Source organism: Podarcis vaucheri, assembly GCF_965113315.1.
Source record: "Podarcis vaucheri genome assembly, chromosome: 1".
In the NCBI taxonomy this organism is placed as follows: domain Eukaryota; kingdom Metazoa; phylum Chordata; class Lepidosauria; order Squamata; family Lacertidae; genus Podarcis; species Podarcis vaucheri.
Window position 1 is genome coordinate 43643570 of NC_138759.1, and position 13634 is coordinate 43657203.

At 43.5% G+C, this 13634-nt stretch overlaps 1 protein-coding gene across 3 annotated transcripts in view; it reads right to left on the bottom strand.

Annotated features, from left to right (window-relative positions):
- Positions 1 to 867: 867 nt before the first annotated feature.
- BMF (Bcl2 modifying factor) overlaps positions 868 to 13634 on the bottom strand; it is a 66698-nt gene continuing 53931 nt past the window's right edge. For all 3 annotated transcript variants that reach the window (XM_082241048.1, XM_082241047.1, XM_082241046.1), the window contains exons 4-5: positions 4414 to 4572; positions 868 to 1190 (exon numbers count right to left, since the gene is read on the bottom strand). In XM_082241048.1, the coding sequence (XP_082097174.1) occupies positions 1095 to 1190; positions 4414 to 4572 (255 nt within the window). In that variant the 3' untranslated portion in view covers positions 868 to 1094. The remainder of the gene's footprint in view (positions 1191 to 4413; positions 4573 to 13634) is intronic.

Sequence of the window (13634 nt, forward strand, 5' to 3'; positions counted from 1 at the left end):
CAGTTGACTGGGGAAAGGGGGGTACAATGGCAGGAGGAGATATTATCCAGCCATTCCTCTGGGTCATACATTCATCTGATCAAGAAGGATGCTTATTCCTTTTGTTAGGCAGGTTATTCTTAAGAACCCAGAATGACTGGTTGATGGGAGCTAATGGCTACTTGTGAAACTTTCTGCATATGAATGAGAAACCCATCAGAGCTTGAGGTAAGGTATTGTGTTTGTGTGTAGTGCAGTTTGCAAGAAGCAGAAAGAGAGGGAGAGCAGGTGGATGAAGGGGTACAGTTCCTGCACAGCATGTAGGAAAGCATGTGATTTATGCTCTGCTTGTATATTTTTTTAGAAAGCAAATGTTGCCTAAATGGCTTAAGCATTCTATCTAGTCTTCTCCCATCCAACTCAACCTGTTAGCGCCAAGAACGCACTGCTAGAGAGAATAGCGAGTGTGTACCCATCAACACAATTCCAATTTAAATGAAGGAAAAGCCTGACCTGCAGGTAAAAAAAATTCTACAGAAAGTTAGATAATATTGCCCATTAGAAAATTGATTTTTAAAAATATATATCCATATGACAAGCATTCCACATTAATGCAGCATATTGTTTGATTTTTAACACAATATGGTATATCTTAAAATTTCACCAGAAAGAAGGTCTTATGCTCTTGTTTTTTTCTCCAGCTAATATCTGGTCCTGCTTTCTCTTTTTCCTTTCATTTAAGCAGTAGTTCCCAAATTTAAAGCACGGCATTTCAGGACCCTGCCAGATTGTCTAAGTTTTCTTAAATTCTCATTTCCTCTGGGCACTTGCTTCTTGCTTATAGTTACACTAACCGGCGGAGGGGGAGGGGGGAGGGAGGGAGAAGATTTCCAGATTGAAATTTCCACTCTGTAATCTTCATTTTTAATATTGTTTTATTCTCATGTTTCTGCGAGCTGCACATGTACCTGCTTGGGCTTGAAAATGTCAATTCACTTCAAAGCCTGATCCGTATTGGTCTCGTCTTCTGAAAATTTCCCTCGCTGTGCAGAGGCTTACATTTCTCTTTGTTGGTTTTTGCTGTTTATTTTGGTATTACGTGTTCTGTGGGCTTCCTAGGGTGCACCTCCTGCTCCGAAACTCCTCTGTCTGTTGTTTGCAACATTCTCTTTCTTCCACAGAGTTCCTTCACTTCCCTTAGTGGGGTTTGCCTGTTGTCAAGAATGGGATGAATCCAGACTGTTAGTTGCACTTAGTTCCCATAGACATCAGCAAGATCAACTTCCTGAGAAATGTGTCCAATTGAGTAGCAGTTACAACAAACACTAGTTTTCTTCTTCTAATAATAAATTTTTATTTATACCCCGCCCTTCCCGGTTCAGGAAACCAGGCTCAGGGCGGCTAACAACAAATTTAAAACACTTAATTGATACTACAAAAATACAGCATAAAATACGGTATAAAGCATAAATAAAATAAAATAAAATAAAAAATCAATTTAGGGGGGAAATCTATCCAATAAACATTAGATGATCATCAGGGCTAGCTGGCTAAATTAGTCCCACTTGGGGCAGCAAGGAGACCAGGGGAGAACCAGCTGTGGGATCCCAGAGCGGGCAATCTTCACAAAAAGGGGAGGGGGAGGGAAGGAAGGGGAACAAAAGATCAGGCCAGGTTCAAATTGAAAGTCAGGCAGAATAGGTCTGTCTTACAGGCCCTGTGGAAGGTAGTTAAATCCTTCAGGGCCCTGGTCTCATGGGACAGAGCATTCCACCAGGTCGGAGCCATCACTGAGAAGGCCCTGGTCCTGGTGGAGGATAATCTAACTTCCTTAGGGGCCGGGACCTCTAAGCCTCTAAGGTCCTCTGCAGGGCAAATGGTTCCCCATTTTTAAATATAATATACTCCCATAGAGACTCCTTACACTGTGTTTAAAACCAAAATCGCATTTGGGTAGAAACTGTTTCTCAGGCGGCTAGTCCTAGTCTTTATAACCCTGTACCTTCTTCCAGAAGGCAGAAGCTGAAAGAGATCATTTCTGGGGTGTGCACTATCTTGAGCTATCTCTGCAGCTTTCTTATGGCACCTGGAAGCATAGATTTGATCCAAGGTGGGAAGAGCGCACCCAGTTATTCTCTTCGCAGTCTTTACAACCCTGGACAGCATTGTTTATTCCCTGACCGTGCAGCTCCCAAACCACACACACAGACCATAAGTTAATACACTCTCCACAGTACAATGGTAAAATGCCATCAACAGGTCCTTTGAGAGATTGTTTTTCTGGAGGATTCTCAGAAAATATAACCTCTGCTGTGCTCTCTTCATCAGGTCTTTGCTGTTTTCTCCCCAGGTTAGGTCGTCTCTCAACTCCATTCCCAGAAAATGAAACACCGAGACCTGTTCCACGCACTTCCCCTCAATAATAAGTGGCTGAATATTCAATTTACATTTCCTAAAGTCCACAATAATCTCTTTTGTTTTCTTTAAGTTAAGGAGTAAGTTGTTTTTCTTGCACCACTCCCCCAACTGCTCAACTTCCTTCCTATAGGCCTCCTCCCCATTTCCAGCCGTGATTAAACCAACCACCGTTGTATCACCTGCAAACTTAATGATCTTATTACTGGGGTATTTGGGGGCACAGTCAGCTGTATAGAGCGTATATAAAAGCAGGCTCAACACGAACCCCTGTGGCGTCCCTGTATTCATGATGAGATCCACAGAGACGTGGGAACCCATCCTGACCCGTTGGGAATGGCTTGACAGGAAATCTAATATCCTGCACAAACACAGTGGAAGTCCCAGGTCTAATAGTTTGGGCACTAATCTATGCGGAAGAATACTATTAAATGCAGAACTAAAGTCTACAAATAACAGTCTCACATAGTTCCCTTGTCAAAATAAAAAAATCCCTTCCAGTAGCACCTTAAAGACCAACTAAGTTAGTTCTTGGTATGAGCTTTCGTGTGCATGCACACTTCTTCATATACACAGACCAACACGGCTACCTATCTGTAACTGGAACCATGGAAGGCACCACATTGAGCCACATGAAATGGAAGTCCATCAACCTCACCAAGAAACTTGCACAGGTACAGACTGATATCTTCTTTCTTACTAAATGCAAGAACCTGGACATTATACCCAAGGGTCTTAGAATTAAGAACCCTCTACAATCCACGTATCCCACTGTGTATCTGAAGAAGTGTGCATGCACACGAAAGCTCATACCAAGAACTAACTTAGTTGGTCTTTAAGGTGCTACTGGAAGGGATTTTTTTATTTTGACTATGGCAGACCAACACGGCTACCTATCTGTACATAGTTCCCTTGCTTCTCCAAATGAGGCGGGGCAGCCTGTAAAGCCATTGCCACAGCATCCTCCGTGGATCTCTTTGCCTTGTACGCAAACTGGTAAGGGTCAAGTCCCACTGGCAGACAAGACATGATGCGGTTTCTCACCAGTTTTTTGAAACATTTCATTATAATGGGTGTCAAAGCCACAGGGCAAAAATCATTCAGACTGTCTATCTTTGATTTTTTTGGCAGGGGTATAATGGTAGCAGATTTCAGACAGGGTGGAACGATGGCTTGGGCCAGAGAGTGGTTAAAAATCTTCATAAAGATTCCTGCCAGTCCCTTTGCCAGACCACCAGTGTCCACTGTCTTGCTGGTATTGTTTCCCTCATCTCTCTGAAGCCTCAAACTCCCCTCCCATTATTGCCATTGCCCTAATTCTTGCTATCAGATTCAAGATTCTGCAGGACCTCAAGTCTAGCAAGCAGAACAGATGCATGCAGTATTTGGCTGGATTGTGCTCATTCTGAAAAAGAATCAAACCCCACTCCCAAATCATCCTGAATAGAGAATTGATTTTCTTTTCCTCCCACATGCAGTTCTATCCCAGCTTCATAGTGCGCTTGAAAAAGCTGATCCCAAGAGAACCTATGAGAGTCCATTGAGAAGGGGAGTCTTCACAGGCTGTTGACAGGAGTGAAAGGCTTCTTGGTAACAACACTGAAGAGGAGCCCTCTTAATCTCCTCGCTCTTAATAGAGATAGACAGTTTCCATGAGGCTCAAGGTTTTTGAGGGGGAGAAGAAGAGGCTTCTTATGCAGTTCATGGGAGCTTGGCCTCAGTAAGGTTTCCTCATACTCTCCGGACAGAGTCTTGGCAGATTTTCAGGGAATGGAAAACACACGGAAGGTTCAGCGAAAGCAGAACATAGGAAAATGGACTGCGGTGCAGCGAGTACATTAAAATAAAGCAATAGTAATAAATTTTGCAATGTTTGCTTCTTCCTGTTATGGGCCCACAATTTCAGCATGTTACTCGCCACCATTCCATGCCTGCTTGGCAACCCTATGGATATATATATTGGGTGATGTAAGGCTGCAAGCCTAAACACACTTCCTGTCAGTTGCATCCCACCCTTACCTGAGTGTATGTCCCCTCTCTCTGAGGATCCAGAGCTTTTCCAAACCTCACCATCCCTTTTTTCTTACCAACAGCTGAACAAGTGCTGAGGATATGGGGAGGAAAACGGACCTTAATCTTCACAGACAGCAGTGGAAAATGCAGATCCTTCATGCAAATCTGAAACGCATCCAAAATAAACATATATGATCTGGAATAATTATGGCTGTACATCTCAAAGTTTATATGTGAACTGGTGCCAAAAGCTGATCCTTTACAACTGTGAAATACATACCCTGATGAACCGATAAGTGAGGTGTAAGGGCATCGGCTTGTACACTAGGCAAGAAGACTCCAGCAGAAATAAAGGGGCTATAAGCACAAAGGTCTCCATGCCTGACGAATATTCACATTTACTGTGGTACCATTTGACTGTGGTTGTACCAAAACCTTCTTCTATTGTAGCTGCAACATTCTTTTTCTTGTTCTCACTCCAAATGCATATTCAGGATTATATATACCCTGTGCTGAAATAATGTAAACTTCTGAGTCAAGGAAAGCTTCTCCACTATTAATTTTTCCAAACTGAAATGCACTTTTTAGGTGGGTGGGCTCATATTATTTTTTTCATAGTATAAGGAATAAAGTTATTTTCCACAAGAAAATACAATTCTGATTTCACTAGCCATTTGATCATAAGTATCTGGTGGATAAGCTGTCGACATGCAGAGGGCCGCAAGGCCCATTGGCTAGCCCTAGTTGGGCCATCTCCTTCCAATCTTCCTGCAGCGAAGACCATTGACCTCTGTCTGACGTAAATCATCGACCCAGGCTTCCAAGCCAGGGCACACTATCAGCAGAGCGAACTGCGCACACAGAATAGGCGTGAGGCTTGTGGAAGTATACTACAACTACAGATTTATTAATCATAAATCAGGACAAAGAAACATGTCGGCTCTCTCTCTTTGTCTTCTCAGAGACACAGGGAAAAGCAAAAGCTATACACACAACAGAAGTTCCCAGCAAGCTGTGCTGGAATGTAAACAGACATGTGACACGCAACAGTTCCACACGTCTGCTCCTTAAGGTGGAATGGAAATGTCAAAATGTCTCTGCTATTGCTATCTTCCAAGGCTTCCTGCATCAACAACCGATGGAGAACTCTTCTGGGATCAGCGTTATAATTTGCAGTTATCGGTGTCTGCAGTAAGGGACTGGAAATGGGTCTTCTGTTGTCTTTGAAGAGTAAAAAAGTATAGTGAGGCTATTTTGTGACTGAACTGCTTGCCATCAATAGTTCTGTATTGTAAACATTCTTAATTTTTGTAAAAACAAAAACAAAAACAAAAAAACCCCCACAACACGATGGAGGGTGATTCCAGATGGGTGTTTATTGTCAGACTAGTTCAAGATTTTTGCAGTGTCTGTGCATCATTGTTATCAAAATGTCAGACCATTCCCCTCCCCCTTATATAATCTGAATTTACCCTTTCTGGGCAAAAAAGGTTAAGTTAAAAAAAGTGTTGTGAAATAACAACAACAACAACAAAATGTTGCTAACACCCTATCTGCAATATCTGAACAATCCTTTTAAAATAAACCCCCATCTGGAAACACCTGGGATTTTGATGTATAAGGTATGTAGCTGAATAGAGCACTTTTCCACACTAGGGGTTGTAGCCCAAATTAGTCATGTCCGTTCATGAGTTACTAAGAGTTACTAACTTGGGCCCATCAATTTCAATGGCTTATTGTGCGTTAAACTTAATTGGATACAAACCTAGGTGTTTAGAATGGAATTGCCACACATAGTCTACATATTAATTTTTTACAGGGCATCAGTACACCACCATTATTCAATCATTCCTGTTACAGATAGGTAGCCGTGTTGGTCTGCCATAGTCAAAATAAAAAAATTCCTTCCAGTAGCACCTTAAAGACCAACTAAGTTAGTTCTTGGTATGAGCTTTCGTGTGCATGCACACTTCTTCAGATACACACGATGCACACGAAAGCTCATACCAAGAACTAACTTCCTGTCTTTTATTTTCCCTGTGATCCTTCTGTCCCCGCCCCAACCAAACCACAGAAAATCTGACATTTCTCAGAAGAAAAAGAGACTAACAGTCTTCACAGATTGCATATTCCTTTAGCACTGATCTTCTGTCTTTTTAAAGGGGAGGGGTTTCAAAGCGGGCTGTAATGTACCAGGCAAGCAGAGCACAACGTCAGTGGGAACCAAGCAGAATGTCAGCAGACTGATTTTCTCCTACTCTCTTAACATTAAAACTTGGGGACATCCAATGAAGCTGAATGTTGGAAGATTCTGGAGAGAGAAAAGAAAGTACTTCTCCACACAGGGAATAAACTGTGGAATTTGCTCCTACAGGATAGGGTTGCCATACGTTCAGAATTTCCCAGACACAACCAGGATTCGGCTATCAGAAACAGTGACCAGGCAGCAATCACCGTAATGTCTTGGAAAATCCAGACGTATGTCGGAAGTGTAGATTTTGGCACATTTCCTTTTAAAAAGCCAAAAAACTTCAAAAAAAAATTAGATTTTGCAAGAAAACACAAAACTTTATCAACAACTTTTGCGTCCGGATTTTCACTTTTTGAAATATGGCAACCCTACTACAAGAGGCAGTGATGGCCACCAACTTGGATGCCTTTGAAAGAGGATTACAAAAATTCAAGGAGGACAAGGCTGTCAATGGCTGCTAGCCCAGATGTCTATGTCCAACTGCCACTGTTTGAGACAGTGTGCTTCTGAATACCAGTTGTTGGAAACCGCAAGAGAGGAGAGTGTACTGTTGCACCCAGGTCCCGCTCGCAGGCTTCCTGTAGGCATCTGATTGACCCTTGTGAGAACAAAATGTTGGAGAAGATGGGCCACTGGTCTGATTCAGTAGGCTCTTTTAATATTTTTGTGTCAAAAGGGCACGGGGAAAGAGCTTGTGGGATCCAACGTGCCATAAGCAACACATTTTCTTGAACATTGTGAGTTTAATCAAAGTCCTACAAGAGTAATTCTGAGAGGACAAAGCGGGTGGTTCATCCAGCGTTGTCTCTGGGATTGTGAAACAGCGAAGAGAAACTAGATTTCTGCAAAGGAAGGGGAAACTGATGCATAAAATACACAGTTTAAATTAATAATCAAGCCACATAAATGCATGTGCCCCTCCATGATCTCTGGTAGGCGTACAGAAAAATGCTGAACCTGCAATATAGCTGCTTAATCAGTACCTGGCAAGGTGAAGAAGGGCTGCGCGGTGCCAGGGAATTAAACGGCTGCCAGCACAGGAAACAAGGCCCTTGAAATCAAGCCCACATCTCAGAACTTGTGTTATGATTAGCAAAGGACGCTTCATGTATTACACATGCAGCGTCACAGGCACTACCAAAACACGGGATTCACGTACAGATGTTTGGGCGAGAGCCTGCTTAATACATGTTACATGGCCTCCTCCCATTCAGGTTCTTCCTCACTTTACATGTTTTGCTATCAATTTGAGATTCTTTTGCCTGAAACTCACTACATGCAAAATATACCGCATTTTTCGCCCTATAGGACGCACTTTTCCCCCTCCAAAAATGAAGGGGAAATGTGTGTGCATCCTATGGGGCGAATGCAGGCTTTCGCTGAAGCCTGGAGAGCGAGAGGGGTCAGTGCGCACCGACCCCTCTCGCTCTCCAGGCTTCAGGAAGCTATCCGCAAGCCTTAAGAGCGCGGCGGGAGTGCCTGCTGGGCTCCCAAGGCTTGCGGATAGCAGCCTCCAAACCCGACCTGGTTTGGAGGCTGGCAGTGGGGGAAAGCAGCTCTCGCTCCCCCCCGCCAGCCCCAAAGCACAGGTCGAAAGGAACCCAAAGCCTCTGGAGCCCAGCGGGTGAACGCACCTTGAACACACAGAACGCACCTTGTTTTAGAGGGGGAGAACAAGCAAAAAAATTTTTCCCTGTTCTCCCCCTCCTATGGTCCAGTGTGTCCAATAGAGCGAAAAATACGGTAATAATAATATTCATGTCAATAATGCTCATGGGGCTAATTCTGTTAGACACTTTTCCTTTGTCAGCTCACCAGACAAAATCCTTAATCCTGCCTGTGCGCAGTGTACCAAAATAAGCTGGGGAAGCTTTTTATCACCCAGAGGTGAGTATGATTGCCTGCTAATGCAGACAGAGCACATTGTAGCAAAAGGCACAGCTAGATGTGCTGGAAGAAAGGTTGACAACCGAGCTGATGGTTGCTGCCACTCTGTGCATGCATGCTCACATGGACCTGCACCTTGCAGTCCAGTTTCCTCAGTGACACCACGAGTCCCCAGCATACTGGAGAATTCCATCCAGCCATTCATGTTTCAGAAGGCCTCATTCTCTGAACTCAGAGAACTAGTATCCAGTGATATTTTTCTAGAAAAAGGTGCGGGAACTCACCATGAAGGCCTCCCTCATTCTCTTAGAATGGCAGTGTTGCCCATCTGACAGATGCCAGAACTGAGTTCTGGTGAGTTCTGGCTGAAAAAAGCCCTGTGTGTATCGCAAGCCAGCTTCTCCTGAGTAAGCACAGTAAAACATAGGAGACCTAAAGTGTACAGTGGAGACTCGGTTGTCAAACGTAATCCGTTCTGGAAGACCATTTGACTTCCAAAACATTTGACAACCGAGGCACAATGGGCATTTGGAGAATTCAATTGAAAAAACTGAGAAATGTGCTTTGGCCTTACTAGAAAAATTAACCAATATACTGAAACTGACATAGGGACAAATAGAAGAAGACGCCTTCACCCCAGTATGGCTCCCCTTTATCACATACACAGCCCAAGAAAACAACGACAAGAATCCACCAACAGCATACGAATCAATGCGGCTAACCTGATCCAAAACACCCACCCACTCCACTCACACATGAAAACAAAGTTCATCACAGCCGATCATAAACAAACAACCACACCCTAGGCCATGGGTAGGGAAACTAAGGCCCGGGGGCTGGATCTGGGCCAATCGTCTTCTAAATCCGGCCCGCGGACGGTCTGGGAATCTCTGTGTTTTTACATGAGTAGAATGTGTCCTTTTATTTAAAATGCATCTCTGGGTTATTTGTGGGGCATAGGAATACATTCATTTCCCCCAAAAAAATATAATCCGGCCCCGCACAAGGTCTGAGGGACAGTGGACCAGCCCCTTGCTGAAAAAGTTTGCTGACCCCTGCCCTAGGCCAACTCCAAGCTCTCTCACCACCAAAGCAACACAAGCGAATAGCAAAGAGAACCTGCACATGCGACGCTGACACAAAACTCCACACATACATTAAGTAAAATAGAAACATCGCCACCCAACCCCAACCCCACTCACCATTCCCCCCTCCACCTCTTTCCCCCTTTTCTTCCTAATGTAACATTAATGTCTCAACAAATGAAACTGATCTGTAGAAAATGTAACTTGGAAGCGACATTGCACATACGTTTGTAAACCAAGAAATCTTTAATAAAAATACATTGAAAAAGAAATGCACCTTGGAAACCATTCAACTTCCAAGGCGTGTTTGAAAACGGAAACAATTACTTCCGGGTTTTCAGCTTTTGAAAACTGAAACGTTCAGCTTCCGAGATGCTCGAAAACCAAGGCTCCACTCTATTTATGTAGGAACATATGGACAGATTTGATCCTGCTTGCTTGTTCTGGGGCACAAGATGAAGCATTGTTTGGTTTCATTCCAGATCTCTGCTCCTGTTCATTTGTGAACCAAGAAATTATTTATTTCATGCTGTCATAATTCATATCACTAAATGTCATATTATTACAAATAGCACAGGTATGAGAAACCGTCCGGTGAGAAATTTGCTGCTTATGTGTTTGGGTGGCGGCGGCAGTATGGCTAGGGATAAAGGTAGAGATTTAACTAGCACACTATTATTACCTCAATGACATGTTGCAGAATATACCTGCAGACACCCCCACCAGCCTGGAGGGGCCCTTTCACTATCAAAAAATCGTAAAATGCAAAAATAGGAAGAGCAATTTAACAGGGGCAGATGCAAAAGAAATAAAAATAGATACAATTGGAGTGTGTGACTCTTGAGTCAATGGTTCCTTCTTGTTTCTCACACAATTTCCCCCACACCAACCTTTAAAAGCCATTAAGCTGTGCAGAAATAAAATTGGTTGCCTCTGTACTGAAACACTCAAGAAAAGAGAGGAAAGGAAACCCCCCTCTTTTTTGTGTTTCTTGGTGGGTGCGGTCTTCAGTTTCTACTTGACCTATTTACTGAAAGCCAATTATATCTGCTCAATGTGGGTTTGTTGTGTTCTCTCTCTCTCTCTCTCTCTCTCTCTCTTTCTCTCTCTCTCTCTCTCTCTCTCTCACACACACACAGGGTTTGAGTGTCAGCTGCAAATGAGGTCTCTCCAGCAACAGAAGGATGGGATTCTTTTGGATTCTCCTAAGGTTAGAGTGAAAGCATGTGACAGCGAGGGGCAGCAGACACAGAAGCTTTTGTATACCTCAAGAATCCCGAGGCAAAATTGGGCGAGGCAGAAAATACAGACAGATCTCTGTTGGTAGACAAGGGGGCGATAAGATTGAAAAATTGAAGATAAAATCAGAATTTTACAGTCCCTTCACAAGGGAAACCTACATTAGCCTTGGCTATATTTTAATGAAGAAGATATTTAAATTAAAACACAGAAGGCCCATTCTCCCGCCCATTTTGTAGGCAATAATTTGTCAAGGAGAGAGGTCACTGGAGGGAAAGCTGAAAAATCATGTTGCATGTTTCCCTCGCTGCTTTCATTCCAAGTGGATAAAAAATTCAGGGAAGAATGCCTGGCAGCTTTCAAAGGACATATTGGTTTCTGAATAGCCATGGCTACATCAACCACCTGCAAATCATTTGAGCCTTGTGGGTGCCCAAACAGTAACAGTAGGATTGCCTCCAGTGTGATTCATTCCCTCCATCATTTGGTACTTCAAGAACAATCCTATGATGGGCTCCCAATGCTCACCCATCCCAGCCAGCATAGCCAGTGGTCAGGGATGATGGGAGTTGGGAGTCCAACAGCATTTGAAGGACCACAGTTTCCCCACCTTTCCTATACATGCATTGAACTGCATCAGGTTACCGTACTCTTTTGTAACAAACACCAACAGATGGATTCAAGTAAGTAGGTGCACTAGCAGGAGCAATGGGACTTCCTACGGGCCCACCGCTCAGCTCAGGGGGGCAGGGAATCCCCAGCAGAGTGCATGGGGGGAGGAGAGAGGCGACAGTTGTGTCACACGTGCTGGAAAAGCATGTTGTGGCTTTCCTCCCTAGGCATCTAGTGGGTTCTTAGTGTGGTTTGAATTTATGTCAGATACAGTCTGCTCTGGAAACTGGTGTGCATCACATATACAGTGGTACCTTGCTTCGTGAACTTAATCCGTTCCAGGAGTCCGCTCAACTCCTGAAACCGTTCAAAAACCAAGGTGTGGCTTCTGATTGGCCGCAGGAGTTTCCTGCACTCAAGTGGAAGCCACGTAAGACGTTCGGGTTCCGAAAAACATTCGCAAACTGGAACACTTAATTCTGGGTTTGTGGCGTCCAGGAGCTGATTTGTTTGACAACTACGTAAGCTGTTCGAGAACCAAGATACCACTGTGTTACTAAAACTTAGGGTAAACATTTTTTATTTTTATTTTACACAGGGTGGTGAGTACTATTTTTACATAACACAAAGTCCTACTAGCTTCATGTCCTAGATAAAATAAAAGCACAAGATTGAAGCAGCCCTATAAAGCAGCAACAGTTCTGCCACCACAGGAGGCAAGTGGCCGTTTTTCTAACCTAAATTATAGCAGAAGGGAGAACACCAACCGGCAGTTTGACTGCACTGAATTTTGACATGCGTTCAGGTTTATATTTCGTTAGTATGTGGAGAGGGGGACTGGAGCAACCTCTGCTTGAATTTATCCTCTGTTGATTTAAAGAGAGCCTTTCAAAATAAAAGACTGCATCATTGACATTTTGCCCAGCGATAGCATTGGAGAGCATTAGGAGAGTCCAGGTTTTGCTTATCTGATCATCTCAGGTTCTACGGAGTCATACTTCTCTTTTCAAACCACTTTTCAGTATTCATACGAGCACAACCTGCGATAGCATCTTTATTCTTACAATTGAGTAAAGATGGGCTTGGCCCTTTCATGGCAGAATTGTTTATTATTACAATGCTTGCTCAATGTGCCAGAGTCCTGTTCTGTCTCCAGGGGAAGGACTTGTCATCAATTTTCATTGTATTTTTCTATACCAACACCTGCACACTCAGCTCTTTAAAAACAAAAAAACGCTTCATCAACTACAACCCATGCTAAGATTTTTTAAAAAAAAATTTACAGGAGAGTTTGAAAACAATTCAGATTGAATTTCTTGCTGTCTGAATCAATTCCACCTCTTTCTCCTCCTGCAAGCAGGATTACAGTCAGAGCTTTCATTAAGAGCTGGGACAAGGAAGGGGGTTCTGAGCTGAAGCAACCCCTCTCAGAAAATTCAGTGAGAGATTTCCCCTCCTTCCATAATTTATTTATTTTTTAATGAGTCAGAAGCCAGCTAAAATTAAGCCCCATTCAATCACACTGATTTGAATGTGAGAAATTTAAGCACATGCCTAACCCTCTCATGGAAACAGATGGCACTTCAAATGGTGCTTCCGTTTACCTGGATTGTGCCCTGCTCTCTTTTAGAGTGTTGGCTGCAATTTGTGCGTAAGAAATCAAGCTGTTATGGGGTCGGTTCATGTTGCCATTGTGGCACGGGATCCGGATTTCATGTGGATTTGTCCCTGGTGAACTGATAACGACAGTTACAAAAGTCACATGAGATGAGTGGATCATGCGCTTCCTTCCAGCATCAGGACTGCAGTACAGTTGTGGCTTGGATCCTGAACACCTGGCGAGTCAAACGTTTTGGCTCCCAAACACCACAAACCTGGAAGTGAGTGTTCCCGTTTGTGAACATTCTTTGGAACGTGAACATCCAACACGGCTTCCAATTGGCTGCAGGAACTTCCTGCAGCCAATTGGAAGCCTCACCTTGGTTCCTGAACGTTTTGGAAGTCGAACGTACTTCTGGAACGGATTCCGTTTGACCTCCGAGGTACCACTGTAGTTTCTGAAAGGCCAAATGAAATAGCCTATCAACTCCTTTAAAAGTAATGACACTTTTATCTATTCTAGTTGTATAGTTGAACCAGGAGAGATTGTTCGT